General features: G+C 37.5%; 2 protein-coding genes across 5 annotated transcripts; one reads left to right on the top strand and one right to left on the bottom strand.

Annotated features, from left to right (window-relative positions):
* Positions 1 to 2607: 2607 nt before the first annotated feature.
* LOC122641840 (putative inactive cadmium/zinc-transporting ATPase HMA3) lies at positions 2608 to 11092 on the bottom strand. Of its 4 annotated transcripts, none has more exons than XM_043835155.1 (10): positions 10974 to 11092; positions 9711 to 9958; positions 8938 to 9195; positions 8027 to 8124; positions 7060 to 7315; positions 6798 to 6935; positions 6347 to 6674; positions 4709 to 4911; positions 4192 to 4394; positions 2608 to 3785 (listed from the first exon to the last, which is right to left on the bottom strand). In XM_043835155.1, the coding sequence occupies exons 2-10, from the start codon at positions 9937 to 9939 to the stop codon at positions 2940 to 2942; spliced, it is 2559 nt and encodes an 852-aa protein (XP_043691090.1). In that variant the 5' UTR covers positions 9940 to 9958; positions 10974 to 11092; the 3' UTR covers positions 2608 to 2939. The 4 variants fall into 4 exon arrangements, with proteins under 4 accessions (XP_043691090.1, XP_043691107.1, XP_043691100.1 ...); XM_043835172.1 differs by lacking the exon at positions 10974 to 11092 and adding an exon at positions 10303 to 10508 and having other exon boundaries at positions 4192 to 4385; XM_043835165.1 differs by lacking the exon at positions 10974 to 11092 and adding an exon at positions 10303 to 10508 and having other exon boundaries at positions 4192 to 4388.
* A 1474-nt stretch (positions 11093 to 12566) lies between these two features.
* Positions 12567 to 23400, top strand: LOC122648577 (probable protein phosphatase 2C BIPP2C1). Its single transcript, XM_043841792.1, has 7 exons — positions 12567 to 12745; positions 13039 to 13108; positions 14275 to 14359; positions 15185 to 15354; positions 22353 to 22496; positions 22652 to 22780; positions 23158 to 23400. The coding sequence occupies exons 1-7, from the start codon at positions 12567 to 12569 to the stop codon at positions 23335 to 23337; spliced, it is 957 nt and encodes a 318-aa protein (XP_043697727.1). The 3' UTR covers positions 23338 to 23400.
* Positions 23401 to 24052: the final 652 nt, after the last annotated feature.

A 24052-nucleotide genomic window follows, 5' to 3' on the forward strand; every position in this document is an offset into this window, starting at 1 on the left:
GCTATCCACAAAAAGTAAGTTGTAATAACAAAGATTGATATTATCCTTTCAAAAGCAAATTTATCAATGGAAGGATTAGATAGATTTAGTTTTTGAAACGAAGAAAACATGAAAAATAATAGACAACAGATAGAATGGTGGGGGAAATGAAATTTGCAACTTTCCTTCTGACTAATTCAGGATTTTTGGTAAACGATTTACACAAGAATCTTTTTATTATATTGGACTTATTGGGAGAAGTCCAGCCGAGAACAACTTTTTTTTGATGAAACAGCCGAGCACAACTTGCCTTCCAAGTTAGAGATTGATTCAATCTCTCCTTCCTTACCTTATCAAAATATAGTATTACACCCAGGCTATCCTTATCTCTTCTTATCTCTTCCTATTATTGTAATCATTTGTATCTCAGTCTCCTTAACCAAAGGAATTGACTCATCTCTCCACTTGAATTTAGCTCTCACATATGATAATGAAATTATTCATAATTTGACATTTCTATTTAAGCAAATGCTACAAATTGGTATTCTCTACTAATTAATTCACATTTCTTTTAAAACAAAGAGGATTCAAATTTGTGAGGTTCTATAGGTTATATTTAAACTGTTTTGTGCATGGATTACGATGGACATATATATTAGAGTATGAAATTTGACATACGACCAATTCAAACTATTTTCCACATATATATTGCCTTGAACTCCCTAAACTTTGTGTTTTGATTTTAGGATCTGTCAGAAAAGTAAATTGCATATCCTTTTGTCCATAGGAGCCCTCAGCATATATAATACACTTTTTCCAGTCAAGGAGGGTTATTGGATTCAAGGCTTTTGCATCATACATACTAAATAATTCTATTTAAGAAAATAACAACAGTCCACATCAAAATTATCTAACTTTAGATTTACACAATCAATAGTCATGGACAAATGGTAGTTCACCTTTCTTAAAATCCTAAGTTGTATTGATTCCAATATTGTGACAAATGGTTAGTTGGGTTGAAGTTGTGATCCTAGAAAACAACTTCATGAAGAGTTTTAGTGTAAGCCTATGAAAATACTTAGGCTGGTTATGAACCCATGAAGACATTTAAGGTTTTATTGGCACCATTGGAAGACCAATACAATTAGTGGAAATCCAAGTGTGGGAGTATACTTGATAGTGTATTTAGGTCAAGGTAACCAAACCACTCTAAAATATTATGTCTCCTTTGTGATGAATTGGTTGTGTTGTTTTCATCAACCCTTTTACTTCTTGAGTGTGTAAACAAAAAAGTGGGCAATGTCATCAGAATCCAATTCACCCCCTCTTAGATTACTACATATATGGTTCCAACATCAGCATATAAAGAGGCATTGTACTCTGAGTGGAAATAACCATTCTCATTGTGTTAGGAGATTTGGTGTCTCCACAAGGGAAATATCAAGAAGTGGTTGAAAGGTTGATTGCTACCTTCAGAGCAATTGTAAGGGTTTAATCACTATCAAAAAGTGATCGTGATATAGTGGAAAGTCCAAAGACGAGGTCTTTAGTAGTGGAGTGGTTGGAAGATTGATTGCTACAATATATGCTACGTTGAGAGCAATTGTAATGGTTTATTGATAACTAGGAAAGCAATTGTTTAATCACTATTAAAAAGTGATAGTGAGATGGTGGAAAATCCAAAGACTAGAAGGTCTTTAGTAGTGGGGATATAGCCTATAGGTATCGTGTTGGGCCAAACCACTCTAAATCATTATCATATTATATCTTTCGATCCTCTAGTTCAAGACGATTTCAACCTAACCCCCCCCCCCCCCCCTCCTCTTCTCTCTTGAATTGCCTTCGAACCTAAGATAACCCTTGCAAGAGGAATTGCTTTAAAGAATGACTTCTAACTTCTTTAAAATTAGAGTACACTGGAATCTTTTCATTTCCTTTCTACTTGGATTTTTTTTTAATCACATATAATGACATCTGCTTGTGCTTCTATCGCTTTTCAAATTCAAAAAATTATCCATTAATACCTGAAGACCTTCCACTACAAAGATCCATTAGGAGAATATACAATGGATATCCAACCAACCATTCACCTTTCTTAAAAGTATCAGTTTGTTGAACAAAGATATCAAGGGAAAGGTTTTCCCTTTTCTTGCAAAAATTCACAAACATAAAAATATGCATATAAAACCTAAATATGCAGCTCTCAAAAACATTTATTCCCTCCTTGGGTCCAGAGATATTGAAAAAACTCATTTAATTACACCATATGGTTCTTTGTCATTATTTTCCATAGACAAGTTATTTACCAGCTCATTCTGATAAATTGCATTCTGACTATACAAAAAAAATAAAAATAGGCTGACAATAAAAACACCAAGTAACTAGCCAAAAGGCCCAAAACTATATAGTCTGATCTCTTTTCTTCTGCCATCCTAAACATTTCTTATACCAGAATAGCAACTACAGAAAGTTCAAAGTTCAAACTGGCTCCAACAAATAGAAAGAGATAACAGATAACAGTTCAATTGTTACCCCAACTCAGAAAAGTTTAAGCCACAACCATACCTGATTATTCTCAACTCCTGCATAGATCCATCTGCCAGTAATCATTTGATTGAACACTCAAGGCACTTTTACTCAGTGACAATCTCTTTTAAGACTCTTGAACTAACTCCCAGAGACCCTTGTTTTCTACCACATTCGACCTTGCAACACTCAACAACCTCTCTCATTTCTGAATTTTTACAAGCATCTGCAACACTCGATGAACCTTCAGTTGCTGCATTGCATGTTGTATCCAAGTCACTGAGATTCTACTTACCCTTGATGAGACAATCACTGAAAGTTTCAGAAGTTGTGCTTGACTCCCTCCTTTGTGAGCCATCACAATTTCCATGTTCCATAACTTGACAACAATGTTCCAAAGAATCATAAACAGGTAGTTCCGGAAGTAATGGCAATCAAAGGGCTATCCTAACATCCCCTGTTTGCTTGCATGATTCTGAACAACTTGAAGGGTTGTTCAATCCACATGAAAGTACAGATGAACACATGGAAGAACTCACAGATGCCATATGTCCGTCACTATCCTCACAATTCACAGATGATGGTTCTGCAGTTGAGCAACACTTATCAAGAACAGTAGATGAAGAAAAACAGGGCACAGATAAATTGTTTGATCTCTCCATCCTCTGTGTGTGACCTTCACAACCACCATATGAGCTTTGTTTGGAACCCTCAGATGCAAATGGTGATGAACAGAAAACAGGAGCTGGACGGCAACATGAAGCAGGTAAATTATTTGATCTCTCCCCTCCATGTGTGACCTGCCCACAACTAACACTTGAACTTTGTTTATTAGATGTGCAGAATGAAATTATACTAGTGGTTCCTCTTAAAAGGAGCATGCTATTTAGTACAACGATTAAGCATGTACCAACATCTGCCAATACGGCTGCCCACAGAATTGGATGACCAGCAATTGCTAGTGAAATAACAGCAACCTTACTGATGATTGATAGTGAAACATTCTCAATTATTTTCCGACGAGTTTTTCTTGCTAGCCAAATAGCTTGGGGTATTTTTTGAATATTATTGGACATAAGTGTCACATGCCCTGTCTCTGTTGCAAGTGCTGAGCCAGAGATGCCCATTGAGATACCAATGTCAGCAGTGGCTAATGCTGGGGCATCATTTATGCCATCTCCGATCATTGCAGTTGGTTGTTCCTTCTTCAGGCTTTCAACAATCCTTGCCTTGTCTTCAGGGAGGAGTTCAGCATGAACTACCTGTATAGCATTGCTTAGCTGCACAAGTGAAAAGCATGGGTTGATCTCCCCTAACTTATAGAGCACAAATATCAGTTTTAAATAAATGAGAGAAACAGAGAGAGAGAGAGAATATTCTGTGGAACAACTCTAACAGCTTTTTAGAGAACATGGTGCATGGTGATAGCACAATCATCAAAACCTGGCTGTTGACATTCCAAGACAGTCCATGAAAATCATGATTTCAGAAGTGTGCACATGTTAAGTTACACTTAATCAGTAATAACCTAACAATTGGAACCCAATGACCCAACCTAGATCTAGACCACATCTATGGTACTCAAAATTTATAACAAGATATAACCAGACATGGCTGCATTCAATGCGTCAGCAGGTCAATGCACCCAATTAAAGTCCTACATTTAAGTATGTGAAGGATGCGCACCTGTGCTTGTGCATGAATGGCTGCTGCATGGCTATCTCCTGTAAGCATCACAGTTCTAATCCCCATTGATTTCAACTCTGAGATTGCATCTGCAACCCCTGATCTACAGGCATCAGCCAGGCTGAAGGTTCCTATCAAATTCATTCCTGAATATATGTATCCAATTGTTGCTCCTCCCTTAGCATCACTTTCTTCTGCTGAAACTGAAAAATCTCAAGGACTAAGCTTCTTAGAATTATACATGACAGAAGAGGATCAAAACCTCATGAAATCCATTTTAACCCTTAGCATCTCTTTTTGCTTATTCTAAAATACAAATAGGCCAGAATTCCAATCTTTAAAGTGGACTAAAAAGTAAAAAATAGTTATAAGAGCAATAAAATTATTATGGATAAATTTTGAAAATGTCAGTAAAATTATCAAAAAAAAAAATGTGCTATTTGAATCGCACGAAATGCAACTGGGAATTTTAGTAGTAAGGTTTAAAACTTAAGGAATAAGGATTGAAATTTTTTACCCGTTCTGCAACCTGCTCTCGTTGAAATTCTTCTATTTCCAACAAATATGTTTTCCCCATCAATTTGTCCAAAAATCCCTTCCCCAGGAAAATTTTGGAATTCTGTAACATTCTCCGGTTTTGGTTCAACAAAATTAGCCCGTGCAAAGTCAATAAGAGCAGATGCCATTGGATGACTCGACTTACTCTCAATGCTTGAAACCCTTCAAAAATACAAAAAAAAATATATCAGTAATGCACACTGGAGTTCATTTCCCTTTCTTCTTCTTCCCAATACTTATTCTTTTGAGATTGCAATTAAGGTGAGTTTTCAGCAAGAACTATTTTAACTGGGAGTGCCTAAGGTCTTGAGAAATAAGATACACAAATCTGGAAACCCAGTAAGTTGTCATGTCTCAAAAGGATTAAGACCTGCAGTTCCCCCAGTTCGTGATCAGTGAAATTCAAACATCTGATACAATAGGCTATGATCACTATATTCAGCAATTAATTCCATAGGAAATGCTCCAACAACAACAACAAAAAACACCAATATGTTTTCCTAAAGCCAAGCTAATATCAGAGGAGAAAAAAATGATAAAAATAACAAGGAGTACCACCAGGCACAGCCTTGGAAACTCCACAAATTAATTTTCGGCTGTTAAAATAGATAGAGAGGAAATGTCAACTGTTCAAAGCTGATTGTCTGGTTGATCTCCTTTACTCCCCTCCCGGGGCAGGGGTTGGAGGCCTCTGATAGTGTTGTCATAATTTTATTTTAATGAAATACATGGAACGTAATCACGCTTCACTTCCAAGAAACTGTCATTTAATTTTCCTCAAAGTATTATTTTCTTTATGTGATTAATAATGCTCTTGCAAAGAACTACAGCATTTCTCCTTGCTTAGCTCAAAGTATCATCCTACCCTTTTGACCAAAATGATAATTCCATTGTTTTGAAACCCAAATGCACCAACTAATTATCAGGATTATAAAGACTGGGCTGATCCTGACCTGGGTATACCTCTAAACTGGTTTAACCATTGCATTAGCTGGTCCAACCAATCCAAATAGTGAAAGTATCCTGTCCAAGCACTGAACTGAGTCAAAAATTAAATCTTTGAATTTGAGGATGGTAGTCATTAGTTCATTACTAGATTAGCCAGGTGAGCCTGCAAGTCGGACGGACAAGACTGCGCCACTCCCTGAGAGGATCAGTTTTCAGACATTAGTTTTGGACCAGTGTTCTCAAATCATAGAACTCAACTTGACACAAATGCAAAGAATCAAATAATCAACACTCCCAAAAAAAGACCGCAATGACTCGGCCAGATTGCTCGAGTTTACCCTAGTTTTGCCAAGCCACGTAGTTGGCTTGGCAAACCCCAGGCTACACATTACCTTGTGGAGTGTTTAAACTATGGTTTAGTTAAAACAGTTTTTGGACATTTTGGCGAGGACAATAAACAGGCTAACCAATGGGTGAGAGATATAAATGTAATCCAAGAGAGCACTTGAGATGATACAATATTTAGTAAAAGATGGCCCAGAATACATTATAATGTCGGCTAATAAATGGTTTTTTCAGAGTTTGATATATTTGATCAGAATTGGAATTTATTCATAGGAAAAACTCTCATGTAGGACTAGGAATTTACCAGTAGAGCAACATGTTCAGGCTAACATCATGACAAATAGATTGGAAATCTGTTACCACAAACTCTCCTCTTGTTATCGTTCCTGTCTTGTCAAAAGCCACGATCTTTATTTTAGCAAGACTTTCAAGATAATCACCTCCCTTGAATAGAAGTCCATTTGTTGTCGCCTCCGTCAGTGCGCTGAAAGTTGCGACCGGTGTCGAAAGGATAAGTGCACATGGGCAAGCACATACTAGAACAACCAGCGCTAAATGGAACCAGTGATCTAGGTTATGAAATCTTAATACAGCAGCAACCACTGGAATAATGATCGCTATTAACACAATGGCTGCAACATGAACCAAGGAAACAGACTTAACAAGGGCCTCTGGATCCTAAATTCACGTATATACTCAATAGGATGCAATTACCTGAATAATGATTGAGTAAATTACAGTCAGAACTGACTAACCTGGTGTGTAGTACTTGGCAAAATCATCTACGAGCCTCTCTGTTTTAGATTTGTTGCTTTGGGCCTCTTCTACTAGCTTTGCCATTTTAGATACAACACAATCTTCAGCTAATGCAGTGGTTCTCATAGTTATATAACCTAAGAAGGTTCAGAAATTTTGTAAGTTGATCACTCTCTTCATCTCTTAGTTTAAACTTGCTAAAAAACTTGCGGAACAAAAAACATATGAAATAAACTAAGAAAAGTATATATAAGATGTTACCATTTAGGTTTATGCTACCAGCCAAAACACTAGATTGTTTTTGCTTGGTAACAGGAAAGGATTCTCCTGTCAAAGTCTTTTCGTCCACTTCACACATCCCTTCAGCAACAATTCCATCAATTGGAATTACTTCCCCAGTCTTGACTGCAAGAATTGTATTCACCTTCACATCTTTGGCATCAACAACAAGTCCACTATCAGCTAGGACAGCTTTCTGTGGGGCCATGCTCAACAAAGAGGACATGGCTGCAGTAGCCTGTAAGACAAAATAAAATAAAAAATTTGATATTCAGGAAGGATTAGTTCTTCCTTTATTTTCAGTTACAGTTTTGTCTGCTTTCCTATTTTAATTAAATATGGCATAGAAATGCAGAAAACCAAATGAGAAGCTCTAAAAACTAATGGATATTTGGGAACAGTAAAAAAGGGCCACTACTCAGTGCTGGTCCCGCCTATGCGGGGTCCTAGGAGGGGTAAGTTTGGTTGAATCCTAACCTTTGGCATTTTTTTTTGCGCAAAGTGGCTGCTCTCAAGACTCGAACTCGGGCATATGCCCTGGCAACCTGAAATTTTTACCATTGATCTAGGCAATGGCCCCTTTGCGTAACAACCGATTTGAGTCACAACCAATTGCAAAAGAATCCTCCATGGGTGATGAACGACTTGGGTAATAGAAGTATTTGCATTTGGGTCATTTGCAATAGCTAATGCAAAGGTTTTCCCAGCTTCACAAATTCCAATGCAAGACTAATCTTTGTAAGAGGAATTTTGACCTTTAAAAAGAGTAACCACCCAAAAAAAAAGTAACATCCTTATAGGTTCTGCAAAGAATCCTTTGCTTGTTGAGTCCTAAAAGTTAAATACCCAACTCACTTACAGAAGAAAGGTCAAGTTGATCTCTAGCTTGACCATTAAGAAACATCATTAATATAAAAAAAAGAAGCACAGATAGACAGAGAGAGTAGACCTTATGACTAGCTATTGATTCAAGCCACTCTGCAATGGTGAATAGGAAGACAATGGTAGCTGCCTCCCAATAATCTCCTAAAGCGATTGATCCACCAGCTGCAAAACATCAAATCCAATAACAATTCAAAACCATATAACGAAGAATTGAACTACAAATAATTTATGTGAAATTTTTTTAATGAAACTGTATTAAGAGTAAATTGGTCTAAAAGCTATTTAATAGATGATATCTTCTCAATCCTACCTTGTGAGATACCAAATTACTCAAGTGAGTAGAATCATGGTCCCCATTCAATAACTTGTGTTTAAGGGGGCAAAGGGACAGGCACAAATGTGAATCCTACCTAGGAGATACTTGAACCCTTCATTCTACCAAAAGTTGCATGTCTGACACAACATTAGATGGATATAGGTTCAAGATATATGTTGGACCCTTATCCAATTCCCACTTCTTTCTCTCCTTTTTAATTCCATTTGGATGGTCCATGCCCATTATTTGGAGAAACATCAGACATGAACTATTGACTAGTAAAAACTTTTGCTTAACAGTAGGGACTGAAGACTGGTATTGCTACAAGTCTCTATGTCCTTTTAAGGTTAGACATTGCAGATCGAGTGAAAACTAACAGTTAAGTGATGAAATTTTTCCATTTTGATTTAATGAATCCAAAAGCCCCAAAACATCCTTCGTTGGAGTCAAGATTGAATGGACTATAAAATAAAAGTTTTAGATGAAGTATCTGAATTAAGATAATTAGTTTAGAATCATAAATTTTTTCTTTACAATATCTATAAAATCAGATAATGCTATATAAGCTCTAAATTTTATAGAATTCCCAAAACATTGTTGAAAATGGCAAAAAATGCTGTCCTTTTATAAAAAATTATGCTTTGAAAGAGTTAAATTACCTGCTATCCACATTAGAATGTTGACGTCAATAGTGAAGCTCCGTATTGCAGCAATGGCTTTCGATGCTACTGGAGGGAGACCCACTACAACGGCCACAAGGGCAACCCATTGAAGTGGCTGGAAAAGGAATTTAAAAGATGACACTAGGAGTAAACCACCACAGGCAACTGTATATGGGCTCGGCCATTTCATCTGGTACTTTTGTTGACCATATGCTCGAACATTTGCTTCTAGGCCCACTCGATTCAGCACAGTAACTGACAGATGATAGGAAACAAATAAGTAAATAAAAAATTATACACAAATTGAAGCAGTGGGTCCAATAGCAACTGACAAGGATATTTAATCTGCCACTGGAAAACTTATGTTTTGGTACTGTAGAACATCTCTGAGCGATAGTTATTGCATAAATTTCAAATTAATGAGGCAAGATTATTTTTGTCCATCAAAAAATAAAAAATTTTCAGAACTTCCCAATTCATGCTATAACAATATAGAAAGAAAACTACCACAGTAGGTGCCTTATTCGTGCCCTTCTGTAGGAAGAGTTAGGGTTTTAAACAGAGGAGTATTACAAATGCATATTGCATTCAACAGTTTCTCCCTATTGGTTCTAGAGGGATGCATTTTATGAACTACTAATTCTCTGCTTCCAAATGGGATATAACCTCCAAGCATCGGACTGTCTAATCATGCTTCTGGTTAAATTTTGATTTTTGGATATTATAATCACAGAAGAGTGTCCAATAGAGAACCGAGAAAAAGGATTTACCGATTTCAGTTTGAGAGATGATGAGGTTGTCATGGACAACAATGACTGTTTTTGTAGGAGCGATCACTGAGACCTCCTTGACTCCATAAAGTGGCTTCATAATGTTTTCAATCATAGGAACCTCAGATGAGCAGCAAAGACCCAGCACGTCAAAGTATGTTCTTTTAACATCCTCTTCTGGCTTAGCCTTGGCTAGCAGTGGTAGCAGTGATTCATCATTGCTCGGCATTTTAACCTGAAAATTTTCCCTGCAGTAATGGAAAAGAAAAAGAACTCTCTATTTATCCAATATCCAGATTAAAACAAAATGATCATTCTGCAACTACATCTAAGAATAAGCAATTTGAGCTCTCTCTCTCTCTCTCTCTCTCTCTCTCTCTCAGGAAACCTTCTTCAATAATCTAAATATTCAAAGCTGACTGCTGATCAGGAAACCTTCTTCCATAATCTGAATTTACAAAGCTGACTGCTGATCAGGAAACCTTCTTCCATGATCTGAATTTACAAAGCTGACTGCTGAAACTCTCTCTTATAATCTGAATACTCCCTCTAAAATAGAGCATATAGTGTTCCGAAACTCAGGAAACAGTACCTTGTTAGCCGATCTGATGGGAGAAAAATAAATCTGGTTCAGGTAGTGCTGACTGCTGAACTCCCTGTTGTTCAGAAGATGATCTTCAAGTTTAACTGATATGTCACAATGTTAAGGCTGTGACTCTGTTATCAAAACATACCATTCCAATCAAATAAGATTCCGAAGATTGAATTCAGATATCTTATCCGGTATTAGCTTTTACACTGAATACAAGAAAACCAATCACACGCTCACTTACAGAAACTTACAACCATAGGGATCTCCAAAGGGAACTTAAACAAAACTGAAAGGGAAAAGGACTTAGTATAGCCAGTGGAATCAATCTTGATACAATCTATACCCTGCCACTCTTTTTCCCTCGAGAGTGTGTGTACAGAGAAAGGAAGCAATTCACAGGTCAACGTTAACAACTTCATAGGATTTTTCATTAAAAAGAACCAGAAACGAAGAACCAGTAAAATTAGAGGCAAAAGTAAAGAATCCTCGAAGAAAAGAAGTTTATGAGCCATAAATCAGCAAAACAAGTATCATCTACACTACAGTTGGAAAGAAGTTTATGTCTAAAAGGAGATTTAACAACACAAAAGAAACCATCATCAAAAAAGAAAGCCTGAAAATTAAGTAAGCTAAAAGCCTAAAACCAAGAGTGAATGAGAAAGAGACAGTACCTTTAACAGAGCAGGAAATGGAGAGAGCTAGAGATGAGTATATGTTGGGAAGGTTTTTAATGGGGCGAAGACAATAGAGAGAATGGAAGGGAAAAGGCACAGCAGCATAAGACGAATCAGGATCTCTGTTAACGTCAGTCTCTTATCATTCAGTTCAGACACCCGAAAATACTTATTAAAAGGCGGGAGCGGATTTTTAAGTTGGTTCAACTAGGGACGAATATCTAGACAGGTAGATCTTACACAGTCTCCTTCTTCTTGCATGTCAAGTTTTAGCATGTTTTTCTACCCAAAAAAAACAAAAACAAAAAAAGTTTTAGCAACTTTACCATATGCCTATGGCTATATAGAAACCATATTAAAACTATAGCGTTGGAAATTGAAATTCCCGGCCCGCCCCGGCCCAGTTCCGTATTAGGGGGACGCAATGACCATCATACCCCTTGTCCTAACATTCTCCTCGGATGGGTTTCACCCCCCTTATTAGAGGGATTGCAGAACTAGGCTGGGCAAGAATTGGAGGAGATAATTTTCCAAACCCACAGGGGAAAAAAAAAGAAGGATGGGCATGCATGGAGGTAGGACTGTCAACCGGTCAAGCCTAATTGATTTTCACCAATTTAAGGAGGCATTGTTTCCACCCGTTTGGATAATCGGGCCTCGAACCGCTTGAACATGTTTCTATGCAGTTGGTCAGTTATTGATCCATAATCGATCTCAAGGTCATTGGGCTATTATCAGGTTAATTGACTAATTGGGTTATAAATGGTCCTTAAACAGGTCATAAATGGTCTATAATCGAACTTAATGGGCTTAAACAGGTAAATCAGGCTATAAAATATTGGGTTATAGTCAGTTGGTCCGATCAGGCGACCATTGGCCACTACCTTGCACCAAGAACATCCATTATTTTTCGATCAGTGCTTGAGCTTGACACATTTAATAATTGATTGGACTGATCTTAGACTTCAACCAGCAAAATAGATAGATAAATAGATCTTATTAATCAACATGATAAATTTAATGTTCTATCTCATGTTTATGTCATATGATGTAATATTCCACAATATGTGGGAGTTTACCTTTGTTTTCTCATCCGTTCCTATTCTTAAAATTAAGTGTCATATTGGGGCCTTGATTGTTTAATCAGACAAGAACCAACCAGAAAAATATAAACCAACCAAATTGATTACAAAAACATCTACATTTCATGTCATAACAAAGACAACATTGCCATTTAGAAAAAATTAAACTGCTAACATCACTACTTAATAATTAATAAAAGGTAAAGTTGATATTTGCATACTTTAGTGCAGTTATATTAAAATAATGACGTAACCCAGGGGTGGTGGTGATAATTTTCTATTAATATACAATATAAAAGGAAACGATATAGGACCGAGTTTCATTGCAACCATGGCTGACGTATTTGACAAATTATTATTATTATTTTTTTTTTTGGGTTTTTACAATTTATAATTGGGAATATCAACGCAACATTACCCTCTTAAATCATATTCCTAAAACAGCCCTTCTCTGCATCGTCCACTCTCTCTCTCTGTCCTGTTAGTTTCCTTGGGGTGAGTCTTAACAATGGGGAAAAAGTGGTTAGTTTTTGGTGTTTTGGTGTTGTGTGCTGTTGCAGTGGAATCCGCATATACACCGGCGTCGGCTGCCGACAGTTCTCAGTTTGGGGTTGCACTCAACACGACTAAGCCTCTCACTCTTCCTTCTGCATGTGGGGTTTCATCTCCTTCCGTTAGCCACTGTAGGTATGGTTCTCTCTCTCTCTCCTGCACGGCCTAGGTTGTTTCGGTGCCCCTAACATGTGGCACCAAGCATGTCTGAATGTCTATATCCCATAACAGCGATACTGTTAGGTTTGGATTTGGTTCAGTTGCGCAAGAAATTCTTGCAGTATGACTATTGTCTAGTACTTACTCTTAATAAATTTCATATTCCGTTAGGTTTCAGACTACTTCCTGTTGAAAACTAGATATACAAATAAAAGAAAGCTATCTCTTTTCTTATTTGATTAATTGAATCTGAATTATTTATAACATAGGGAGATGGCGAGCTCAACAGAGGGACTTTTCCTTTCTTCAGGTGCTGCAATGTTGCCACATCCTTCCAAGGTGACTCAACCATTAACCATATTCTTTTTTTTTTGTTTGTCACCTATTTTGATGAAATAGAATTACATGCTTATATTATTTAAAAAAAATTTTGAACCCTTTTGAGCTAAGTTTTTTTATAAGTTTTTCAGTGATTTGACCAAACTATGAAGAAGGTTCTGGATGGTTTTATTTACTGGCCCATGAATATTACTAAACATATGTTTACAACTTTGATCTCCATGGAGTTTATCGTATTCTTCATTATAATTATCACTTCTCTGTTGTTCCTGAGAGTTGTTCGACTTGCTTTTTCTGCATTAGTTGTATCTCCTGATAGTTTCAGATTGAAATCACTCGGAGAATTTTCATGGAATGCATCATACGTCTATTTTCCTATCCATTGAGGAAGATGTGTACTGAACTGAAAATCACTCCTTGCACTGGTTTATCCAGGGGAGAAAAAAAAGAGAGAGCTTCTCCTTGCAATGGTCTTTCTGGACTCTGGACGTCAGATCTAGTGTGATGGCAAATCTAACCATTGGATATCTAGGAAATGTATGGATTGACCATTTTTAAAGTTTCAAATTCAATTATATACCCTCCCCCATATTTGCTTATTTCCCTTGTATTTCCAGCTGTCTGTTCTTTTTTATTGCCCATTGGATTTTCAAAGCTTTATTCTGCCTCAATTAGGTGTGCGGTCAAAAGATTTCCTCTTGACTACGCAGTTAGAGACATTTTTTTTTCTTAGGTTTTTTAATGTTCTGATATCCTAGGTTGCTTCTGTTTGAACTTCACTCACTCAGATATTCTCTTTCCAATAATGCTAGTCTTGTGCTATAGATATATGGAAAAAAAAAAAAAAAGTCTTGTGCTATAGAAATTATGCCTTATTAATCCTAAAAACCTTATTGTTTTCATTCTTTAGCCTGAGGGTTGTTGACTTTAAATTTTGGTGCTTTAATTTTTTCTTAAAAGGTAGTGTAGATTTAGAAGTTTCAGCAAAGTGAGGACATGTTAGTTATTCAAATTCTAATTACATGTTAAGTCTGTTAATCTAGTATCGACGAATCACTTCACTATTATTATCCAATATGTAATTGACTTTTGAAATTTAGGTTTTAGCTAGTTCCTCTGCATAAATAAGACATTGAGATAAGTTTTTCATAGAATAATAATGGCAGGCATTGACAGGTGGAGAGGATGCTTTTTTTGTCACACATAATTGGTTAGGTGTAGCTGATGGAGTTGGTCAGTGGTCACTGAAAGGTACTACTTTTATAATGACATGTTATTTTTGCTGTGTATAGAGTACTAATAATTTGTTTTTTTTTTTTTTGTGATGTCTGTTCTATTTGTCAGCTCCATTGTGGTCAAGGAAAAGTTTAGGTGTTGCTTCGGTAATCAGGTGGTCAAGGGCTGGGCGACAGTTGCCTAACACCTGTTTCATAAAATTGTGCTAAAATATCTTACGTTAGGGTTTGGGAGCTCTTGGGGTCAACTTTGGTCTGTTAAGTAGCCGGGCTGGATACCAACCTACCACCCTGATTGCATAGGGTCCCTTTCACATTTTGACAACACTGATCAGGTTGTACTATATACTACCAATACTAGTTTAGTGCCATTTTTACAATGATACATCTATAAACCTTGAGTTTAGTGCTGATTAGTCATGCATGATACTCCACCATTGAAAGCCAAGGGGGTTCTGTCAATAGCAGCAAGCAGGAACTCCTTGGATGAAGAGCCAATTGCATGATAAAGGTACGAATATCAGAGGAAATTCGTGGTCAATCTTTCTTTTTGTCATCAAATTAATCTTTTTTTCCACAATCCCCAAGAGATAGCAGAAGAAATCAGGGGCCAACCATTCTTTGGGGTTGGGACAAAGCTTTGGCCATGGTGGTGGGTATATAGTTGTTAGTGCTGGGGGCTCTACGGAATAAAATCAGATGAACCCATATCATAGTAGTAGGATAATCAGACTTGAGAATTCAATCTTCATGTCTACAGTTCTTTGCAGAACTGATTTCTATGCCACCTGTGAACACATGTTAGGATTAAATCTTTTGTGGTTTGTCTTGTACTCTTAAGGTATTAATGCTGGACTTTATGCCCGTGAGCTAATGGAGGGTTGCGCAAAGATGGTTTCAGAATTTCAAGGAGCTCAACTAATGAAACCTGAAGAAATTCTTATTCAAAGTGCTGCAGAAGCACGTTCCTTTGGTTCGTCTACAGTTTTGGTTGCTTATTTTGATGGTCAGGTAAGATTTCATCCAAGAAATGGAACCTTTATGCATTGATAAGCAGATGCATATTGGGATAACTGTTAAACATCATGATAACCATCTGCAGAAGTCCGACTGCTTGATAAATTAAATTGCCAGACTTGCCATTGGATGCACAGATGGCTTCATTTTGAATGGCGTCAATCAGAGGACATATTTCAGGCCAAGTGCATCATTCAAAATGAAATCTTCGCTAGAATGATGATACAATTCAACAAATTTTGCTCTTGAAATTAAATAGTGACGTACATGGCAAATTTAATTATCATATTGCTTATGAGTTCTGACATGAAGATGCACTGAAGTTATTCACTCTGCCCATACCTATGATTGTTATGGTAAATTTGTAGAAGCTTTTCAATTAATTAGGTTACTCATCAATATAATTTCTTAGATACTCAATGGAATGCCTGTTTTCTGATACACTAATGAACTACTGAAGTTTTTGACTTGACCATTGGATGGTTGGACTCGGAACCCTATTTATCTTTTGGGCATTGGTGTTATTTTAGGTACTCATAGTCTTTCTTTTTTTTTTTCCCCCTTAAAGGTGATCTAGGTAGTCACGATATCAGTATGAAGACATGGCCATTTAATACTGGCAGCGTCTGATCTGATGGATTGTCAGTAGTTCATCAAACTACTAGGACCTGGATTTAGGAGGATGGCTGATTAAAGGTTCTGGCCATATACTGGCTTTGATCTTAAAGGTGATCTAGGTAGTCACGATATCAGTATGAAGACATGGCCATTTAATACTGGCAGCGTCTGATCTGATTGATTGTCAGTAGTTCATCAAACTACTAGGACCTGGATTTAGGTGGATGGCTGATTAAAGGTTCTGGCCATATACTGGCTTTGCCCCTTGGTAAGATCACTAACTTCGAGGTGTCAATTCTATCAAGTGCGTGCATCTCCTTGGAAATTGATTCTCTCCACTTTGAATGAGTGAGAATCTAAATATGTGGTGCTAAAACAGGAGACAAGGAGGTGGCAGTGTTATGGAATAAAGGATAAGAAAGAAATATATGAAACATGTTTAGCTAGCTGGGGCTTTGGTCTCTCCCTTCAGCTGGTTTAGTGAAACTAAATTTTGATGGGCCATCCTTGGGTAACCCGAGCCGGCGAGCCCATGTGGTGTTGTGTGTGTATTGGGGGCCACCGGGGGGGGGTTGGGCTACTATATTTCAAGCGTTATTCTCAGACAGGGGGGGTCGTTGGAGTTCTGCACATGTTCTTGGGCATGTAAGGTTTCGTTCAAACTTCAAAGGTAACTGCTCGTTCCTATGGAAACCAAAGACAGCCAACAATAACATGGCAGACCTCCTGTCTAGACATGTGCTTAGAGGGAACTCTTTTACGTTGCTGGACTGATTCTTACGTAATGGGAACTCTTTTACAGTGCTGGACTGATTCTTATGTAATTGTTTTTATATATATATTGTTAAGATTTGTACCACAGGGGTATTATTGTCCTGTGGTACGATGTTTAGTTGTGAGTTGGCCATGAATGGGGAGTGTCCTTGTGGTGTATGTTGAGTCATAGAGTTAGAGTTTGTTTTGTCTTTTATCATTTTTTGTAATTAGACATTTACTCTTGGTAGGTTTCCTACTAAGAGTCAATTTGCTGGTGTTACAAGTAAAAGAGGAGGACCACGATAGAGGTATTCTGATTCTATCGTGGTTCAGGTTTTCTCTTCTTCTTCCCTTCCATTAATTATTTTTTTCTTCTTCAAGCTTTGTGTGTGGACTGGTTATTTGTTTCTCTTTTGCTACATGGTAGCAGAGCAATTATAATCGGTCTTCACCTTCAACTCTGGTTTGATAGGTCTCTCAAAGGATTGTTCTTGTGGTTGCAGCAACCTATGTCACATTGTCACCTACATTCTAAGGCCCTAGTTGATGTTGATATGAAGATAAATTAGGGCCTCCTTGCATCTACTACCTTCATCTTGCTTTCTAAGGAGATATCCACATATGAGAATCAAGTTTTATGCATATAAAGACTGGCTGCATTATGTTCTGGATTATTTTTGGGAAGCATAGAGATCTGAAATTACTTTGCATCCAGCCAGCTGATCCCTCTTTTATTTCAGGACCTTACTCACCCTATTGGCAAGCCCATTCGATACCAATTTGAAGCTGATCAGAGCCCCTGATTTTTTGAAATCAGAAATCTCTCCATGGCCATGCGGTACTCTGTTATATGAAGAATTTTCCAGAATCAATTATTGAAATTGCTGTGGATCTGACCATCAGATCCCTATTAGATTTTAGGGCATTGTCGCCCTTTACAAGAAGGTTATTCGTTCCTACTTTGTGTCCATTAGACACCAGTTTTTTGCTGCAATTAAAAATACCCAAATCTGGGTTTTTCAAAGTACTGATTTGTTTGTGCTTGCTGCTGATCTGTTGGTTCTCATTAAATCAATGTTGCGTTGTGGGTTGTGTACCTTCTACTACTATGTCCAGATTTGGAGATTTCTTAGAAGTTACATATACCTCTTTTGTTAAAATAGTATTCTTGTTGCCTAGAAGTATTGATACGTCTCTTTGTTGTGTCTATTGTGCATGATAGCTGATCTCAGATCTATCTCAGACATTGTTAATGTCCAGACCACTACTATCAAACTCAATGGAGTTTCTAATTATCTGTTATGGGTCCAGGCAGTTAAGGTTTACATTCATGCTAAAGGGAAGCTGAAGTATTTCACATGTGAATTGTCTTCTGCTGATTCCAAACAACTTTTTGATGTCAAAGTTTATGAGGAGTGGATGCATGAGACTGATACTCTTCTAATAGGGTTATGGAACAATATGGATCTTGCTGTTGCAGCAAATGTCATGATCCACAACACTGCAAAATGGGTTTGAGATGACTTAAAGGAAAGCTTCTCCTAAGAAAAGAATGTCCTGTATGTATGATTTATATGATAAAAATTTTAAATTCAAACAGAGGGATAAGTTTTTGAATGCGCACTTCATTGCATTTAAGTTCACATCAATAAAGAGAATTGCCAGTATTCGTCGATAGTTACAACAACGAAGATGTTATTAGGTAACCGCTTCACTTAGTTCAGAACTAAGTGGTTCTTGATGCGTCTTGACTCGTTGCATGTTTTACTACGAGATTTAGGCCCTTCATTCAATAAAAGTCAAATATACCCTTATTCAAACTAAAATATCCCTAACAACCGATGCTCTTGCATCAAAAAGTGTGGGCATATGCCCAAAGACGATGTCTTTGAGATTTTTCAACATTTTCATGCTAAAGTTGTTGTCGGCTTGCCAGAATCCTTGCAAACTGCTTGGGCATTAAAGCAAAGGCTGGCAAATGACAGTACCTTGGAAGTATGTGTGAAGAGCTTAATATTCATCAATCTCTCACTACTAATCTGGAATGGAATAGTTAGAAATTCAGCGAGCTGAATTTCAACTTGCTAAGTTTATGATCAGATTAAATTTTGATTATCAATCTTGTTTAGAACAGTTGCTTGCTAGAGAGAAGGTGCCTTCACTAAATGAGACATTTTCCCATTTTCAGCATATTGTTACTAATTCTAGAGCCAACACCTCACCCTCTCCTAGGAAGATTCTACATTTGTTGTTGGCCATGGTTGAGGTTCTACCTTTTCTAAGAGAGGGCATGGCTCATGGGGAGGACGTAGTCATAGTGGTTATAGTACAGGTGGACAATAGATTGAGTGATCCTCCAGACAATGTTCCTTTTGTGGCAAGCCCAACCATACAGTTGAGACATGTTGGGCTAAACATGGTAGATAAGAGTGGGTTCAACAATTAGATAATATCGTGTGTCTAATGGGAATATTGAAAAGTCTTTTGGCGACACCACCATTGCATCTTCATTTGGAGCTTATTTCACCAGGTTCTGTCTCTAGAAGACTATAATTAACTACTTAAAACGTCTCTAAAATATTGAGTCATCAGCCATTACTTTCTGGTCTACACGGGTACATCACCATCCCTTATTACCACAACTTCCACTTCATGGATAATTGATTCTGGTGCTTCTAACCATTTGACTGGTAAGTTAGAATTGTTCTCTTGTCAAAAGTTCATAACCTTTGCTTATATTTCTTGCAAGAGGGATAGAAGGTGACAAAACAATTAGGTGATTTAGAACTTGATGAAGAAGCTCTAGATGAAGATGCAATGTTTAGCCCAACATGTTTCAATTGTATGATTGGATTTGCCACAAAAGGAACACTATCTGGAGGATCGGTCAATCTGTTGCCCACCTGTACTATGACCACCATGGCCACGACCTTTCCCAGAAAAGGTAGAACCTTGGCCATGACTAGCAACAAATGCAGAACCTTCTTTAGGAGAGGGTGAGGTATCAGCTTTGGAAGGAGTAGTAATATGCTAAAGACAGACGAAGACAGGTAAAGGTCTCAATTAGTGTAGGCACCTTTTCCCCAGAAAGCAACTGACTCTTAATAGATTAATAAACAGAATTTAATCCGGCCATAAACTTAGCTACTTGAAATTTGGGTTGAATTTTCAACTATTCCAGATCACTAGTGAGAGGTTAATGAATATTGAGCTTCTTATACATACCCTTAAACACATTAAAGTACTATTCAAAGACTAGTCGTCTCGTTTGAAGTTCAATTTTTTATCATATAGATCACAAATATATTGGGCGAGTCTTAGCGCAATTGTTAAGTTGCACTATTGCAACCAGGGTTCAAAACTTGGAAACAACCTCTCTTGCGAAGCAGGGGGTAAGGCTGCAAATATTTGCCCCTCCCAGACCCTGCAGTAGCGGGAGCCTTGTGCACTGGGTTGCTCTTCTTTTTTTTTCCAGATCATAAATACGAGACATATTCTTCTCTTGGGAGAAGCTTTCGTTCCAGTCATCCCAAATCCCTTTTTGCAGTGTTGTGGAACATGACATTTGTTGCAATAGTTGGATCCATATTGTTCCACAATCATATGAGAAGAGTGGCATTTTCACACATCCACTCCTCATAGGCTTTGACATAGGAAGGTTCTTTGGAATCAACAGAAGGCCGATTAGATATGAGATATTTCATCTTCCCTTTAGCATGAATGTGAACCTTAATTTCGTGGGCCCATAACAGAAGATTAGAAACTCTGTTGAGTTTGATAGTAGTGATCTGGACATTAACATTGTCCGAGGCAGATTTTGGATTAGCCATCATGCACAATTGACACAACACAGAGATGTGTTAATACCATTTCTGGGCAGCAAGGATACTTTTTCAACCAAAGAGGTGTATGCAACTTATGAGAAGTCTCCAAGCTTGAAGATATGTAGTAAAGTACTAGGGGGTACACAACTCACAATTCAACACTGATTTGATGAGAACTATCAGAAACCCAAATTTGGGTGATTTTTAATTGCAACAAAAATTGGTGTCAAATGGACACGAAAGTAGGATCGAAGGACCTACTAGTAGAGGGCAACATTGCCCTAAAATCTTAAAGGGATCGATGGTCAGATCTGTAGGATTGTATAGGCAACGCAAGAGAATGCAGAATATCCCAATTTCAAAATTCTTTTCGAGTTTTCTCAAAACTCCCATCAAATGTTAGTGAGCAAAACACAATTCAAACAGATGGAGGAGATGGAGAAATAGAGAGTGTACACACACAAGCTTTATAGTGGTTCGACATTACCTCAATACCGTCCTACGTCTACCCTTCAAACTATCAATGTGATTGATGGCTAAGGTTGTTGGTGGGTCGTTGATTGCCTCAAGCACTACTAAAAAGACTTTGTTGCAAATATGTTAGGATATACAAGATAAAACTCAATTGATCCCCTTTGCTCCAAGGCTTCTTTTCAATAGCTCATATGATTTTCCAATTTAAGCTCAAAAGGTTGTGGAATATTCAAGTTTTAGGCCAACAGAGTTTTCCCATAGATTTGCTAAAAAATGATGCAGATCTGAAGGTCTATTGCAGGAGATTCGAAAGAGGGCAGCCAAGCGCGGCCTACTGTATTTAGTCTTTTCATTTCCGTCTTAAGTTAGTTCTATTTTGTTTAAGTGTTTAAGTTGGCCTAAATAGGCATATTTAGTGGAAATAAGATTTGGATTGGGATATATATGTGTTGGGCCTTTGGTGCCATGGGTTTTCATTGTAATAGGCCTATAGTATGGGTATAGGTTAGGCATACGGGATTTGTTAGTTAAGTGTCTTTATTTCTTTGTTATTTTAGTTTCCTAGTCAGTTTAGGTTACCTTAGTAGTTAAGGATTGAGTTAATTCTTTCCTTTTTAGTGTAGGAGTTTGTTTTTGAGTCTTCTATATAAGTTTGTAAGGTGGTCCTGCATTGTACTAGAATTTCAATAAATTATAAACTTTTGCTAATCTTCTTCTCAATTGAAGACCTCTTGTGTTTGATCAAGGAACCCCTTGTGTGTAATCAAGGTAGATTGGTGTCTGATCTAATTGTAACACCTTGCGGTGTGAAGCCCGGGTGGATTGTTCTATTGCTCATATTCTGAAACTACAGTTCTAATACTGGATTTGCTGGTTATTTCATCTCTTGTTCTACCATTAACAAGTTCGTTCAAGTTCTGAATTTTCCTATACTTCCTACTCTATCATTGATTCTTATGCAAGGCTTTTTTTGCATGAATTCTGTGTTGAACAATCTGACCGTTAGAATCATACCATCTTTTGACCTAATGTTCTTCAGCCAATAAAAGAACTCAATTCAATTTTTTGAAAGGATTCTGATCTGTCGATCTAGAAATGTTTACTTATTTACATGACCACTATTCGTTATCAGGATAATGATTCATAGGTGCCTGGAAATAAGAAAACTTAGTGTCCTAGACACCCCATTGGGATTCCTTGTTCTTCTGGACCAAATATATTACTCAAACTGAGCAAATTACGTGCTACTTTCCCAAAAACTCTCCCTTTGTTTAATGCTGTGTGTTTTACTCACCTTACTGATATTGGAATTTTCAACAGGCTCTCAATGTGGCAAATATTGGGGACTCTGGTTTCATCATAATAAGAAATGGCTCTGTTTTTAGAAGGTCCTCTCCAATGGTTTATGGATTCAATTTTCCATTGCAGATTGGAAGAGGGGATGATCCATCAGAGCTTATAGAGGTTGGCTGTTTTAAAGACTTCATTTCCCCTAACCTTTTAGAGGGTCATAGTGATTTTGTGGAGCTCTACTTGTTCATCATCTTTATCAGAATTTGGTATAGGATGTATTTGTAGAGGAAACACATGTAATTCATTGTATTGTTTCCTTGTTTCAGGGATACAAAATTGATTTGGATGAGGGCGACATAGTCATCACTGCAACAGATGGGCTTTTTGACAATCTTTATGAACAAGAAATAAAAACGATTGTATCAAAATCATTGGAAGCAAGTCTGAAACCTAAGGTCTGGTGAATGGGTAAAAAGTACATACATTCACAAATGTAGAAGTGTGCTTGGTTGGACACTCGGATAATATGTGGCCCAAATGAGTAGTAGTAGTAGGGGGTTTACCTAATTACCCACCATTTGATGGGTCCTATGAAAATCTTCCCTTGGTTTAAGGATCTATCTGATTAAAAATTGCAAGGGACCAATCTTTTGTCTTTGTCTGGCATGTTTATCATTCAAAAGAGCTTAATATCCATTCAGCTTGATCCTTGAACTGAGGGGATCTCCTTGTCTCTTAGTAGATTCTCTCTCTCTCTCTCTCTCTCTCTCTCCCCCCCCCCCTCCCCCGGAGGGAAGTAAATATCACTCAATTGCCACCTTTTGTTTATCAGGAAATAGCAGCATTCTTAGCTTCAAGAGCACAAGAAGTGGGGAAGTCGGCATCAGTAATGAGTCCTTTTGCAGATGCTGCCCGGGCAGCTGGGTACACAAGAGATACTGGTGGAAAGCTTGATGATGTTACTGTTATTGTTTCTTTTGTACAACAGAATTCCAACTTTTACCCCGAGTGATACAATCTTCATTTTATTCTTTAATTTGATGCTGTCAATACAAATAAGATTTGCAGTTTTCCCTATTGTTGCTGCATCACACCAGGCTAATTATCAAGGTATGAATTCTCTCTCTCTCTCTCTCTCTTACCCTGAAGTAAATATCACTTGATTGCTATCTTTTGTTTATCAGGAAATAGCAAAATTCTTAGCTTCAAGAGCACAAGAAATGGGGAAGTCGGCATCAGTAATGGGTCCTTTTGCAGATCCTGCCCGGTAGCGGGGTATACAGGAGATGTACTGGTGGAAAGCTCAAAACAAATAAGATTTGCAGTTTTTCCCCACTATTGCTGCATTGCACCAGGGTAATTATCGAATGGTTATAGTAATGAAGGTAGACTTGAGAAGTTGTTATGGAACATCTATGCTTCCAGTTGGAAAGGTACCAGTAAGGACTTGTTTTTCGATTGTCCAGTGCATTACTTCCATGTCAAGATAGACATGCATGAATCATAGATACCATTAATCTCTCTTGATAGGGGAAGTTCTGGCTGATTGAATATGGTGGTTCATAATCAAGATTGCTTGACACTCACCAAGAAGAAAGTACAGCAAAGAAAGTGTGCTCCACTTCTTAAACTTTTCCTTACTGTGTAAGGCTTTCAATAGTCTGCTCAACCATTTTAAATGCAAAGAATTCATAAACCCCTTTTCTATGTTCTCTGGTATAAGTATC

Source organism: Telopea speciosissima, chromosome 1 (genome assembly GCF_018873765.1).
Source record: "Telopea speciosissima isolate NSW1024214 ecotype Mountain lineage chromosome 1, Tspe_v1, whole genome shotgun sequence".
In the NCBI taxonomy this organism is placed as follows: Eukaryota; Viridiplantae; Streptophyta; class Magnoliopsida; order Proteales; family Proteaceae; genus Telopea; species Telopea speciosissima.

Bases quoted from the DNA above. Each gene is read 5' to 3' on its own strand.
- LOC122641840 (XM_043835155.1), bottom strand. From the start codon at position 9,939: ATGCCGAGCAATGATGAATCACTGCTACCACTGCTAGCCAAGGCTAAG. The intron at 9,196-9,710 runs GTAAATCCTTTT...ATCATCTGTCAG, and splicing joins CATCTCTCAAACTGAAATCG to TTACTGTGCTGAATCGAGTG. The intron at 3,786-4,191 runs GTGCGCATCCTT...TCACTTGTGCAG, and splicing joins CCATTCATGCACAAGCACAG to CTAAGCAATGCTATACAGGT.
- LOC122648577 (XM_043841792.1), top strand. From the start codon at position 12,567: ATGGGGAAAAAGTGGTTAGTTTTTGGTGTTTTGGTGTTGTGTGCTGTT. The intron at 15,355-22,352 runs GTAAGATTTCAT...AATTTTCAACAG, and splicing joins TTGCTTATTTTGATGGTCAG to GCTCTCAATGTGGCAAATAT. The intron at 22,497-22,651 runs GTTGGCTGTTTT...TCCTTGTTTCAG, and splicing joins ATCCATCAGAGCTTATAGAG to GGATACAAAATTGATTTGGA.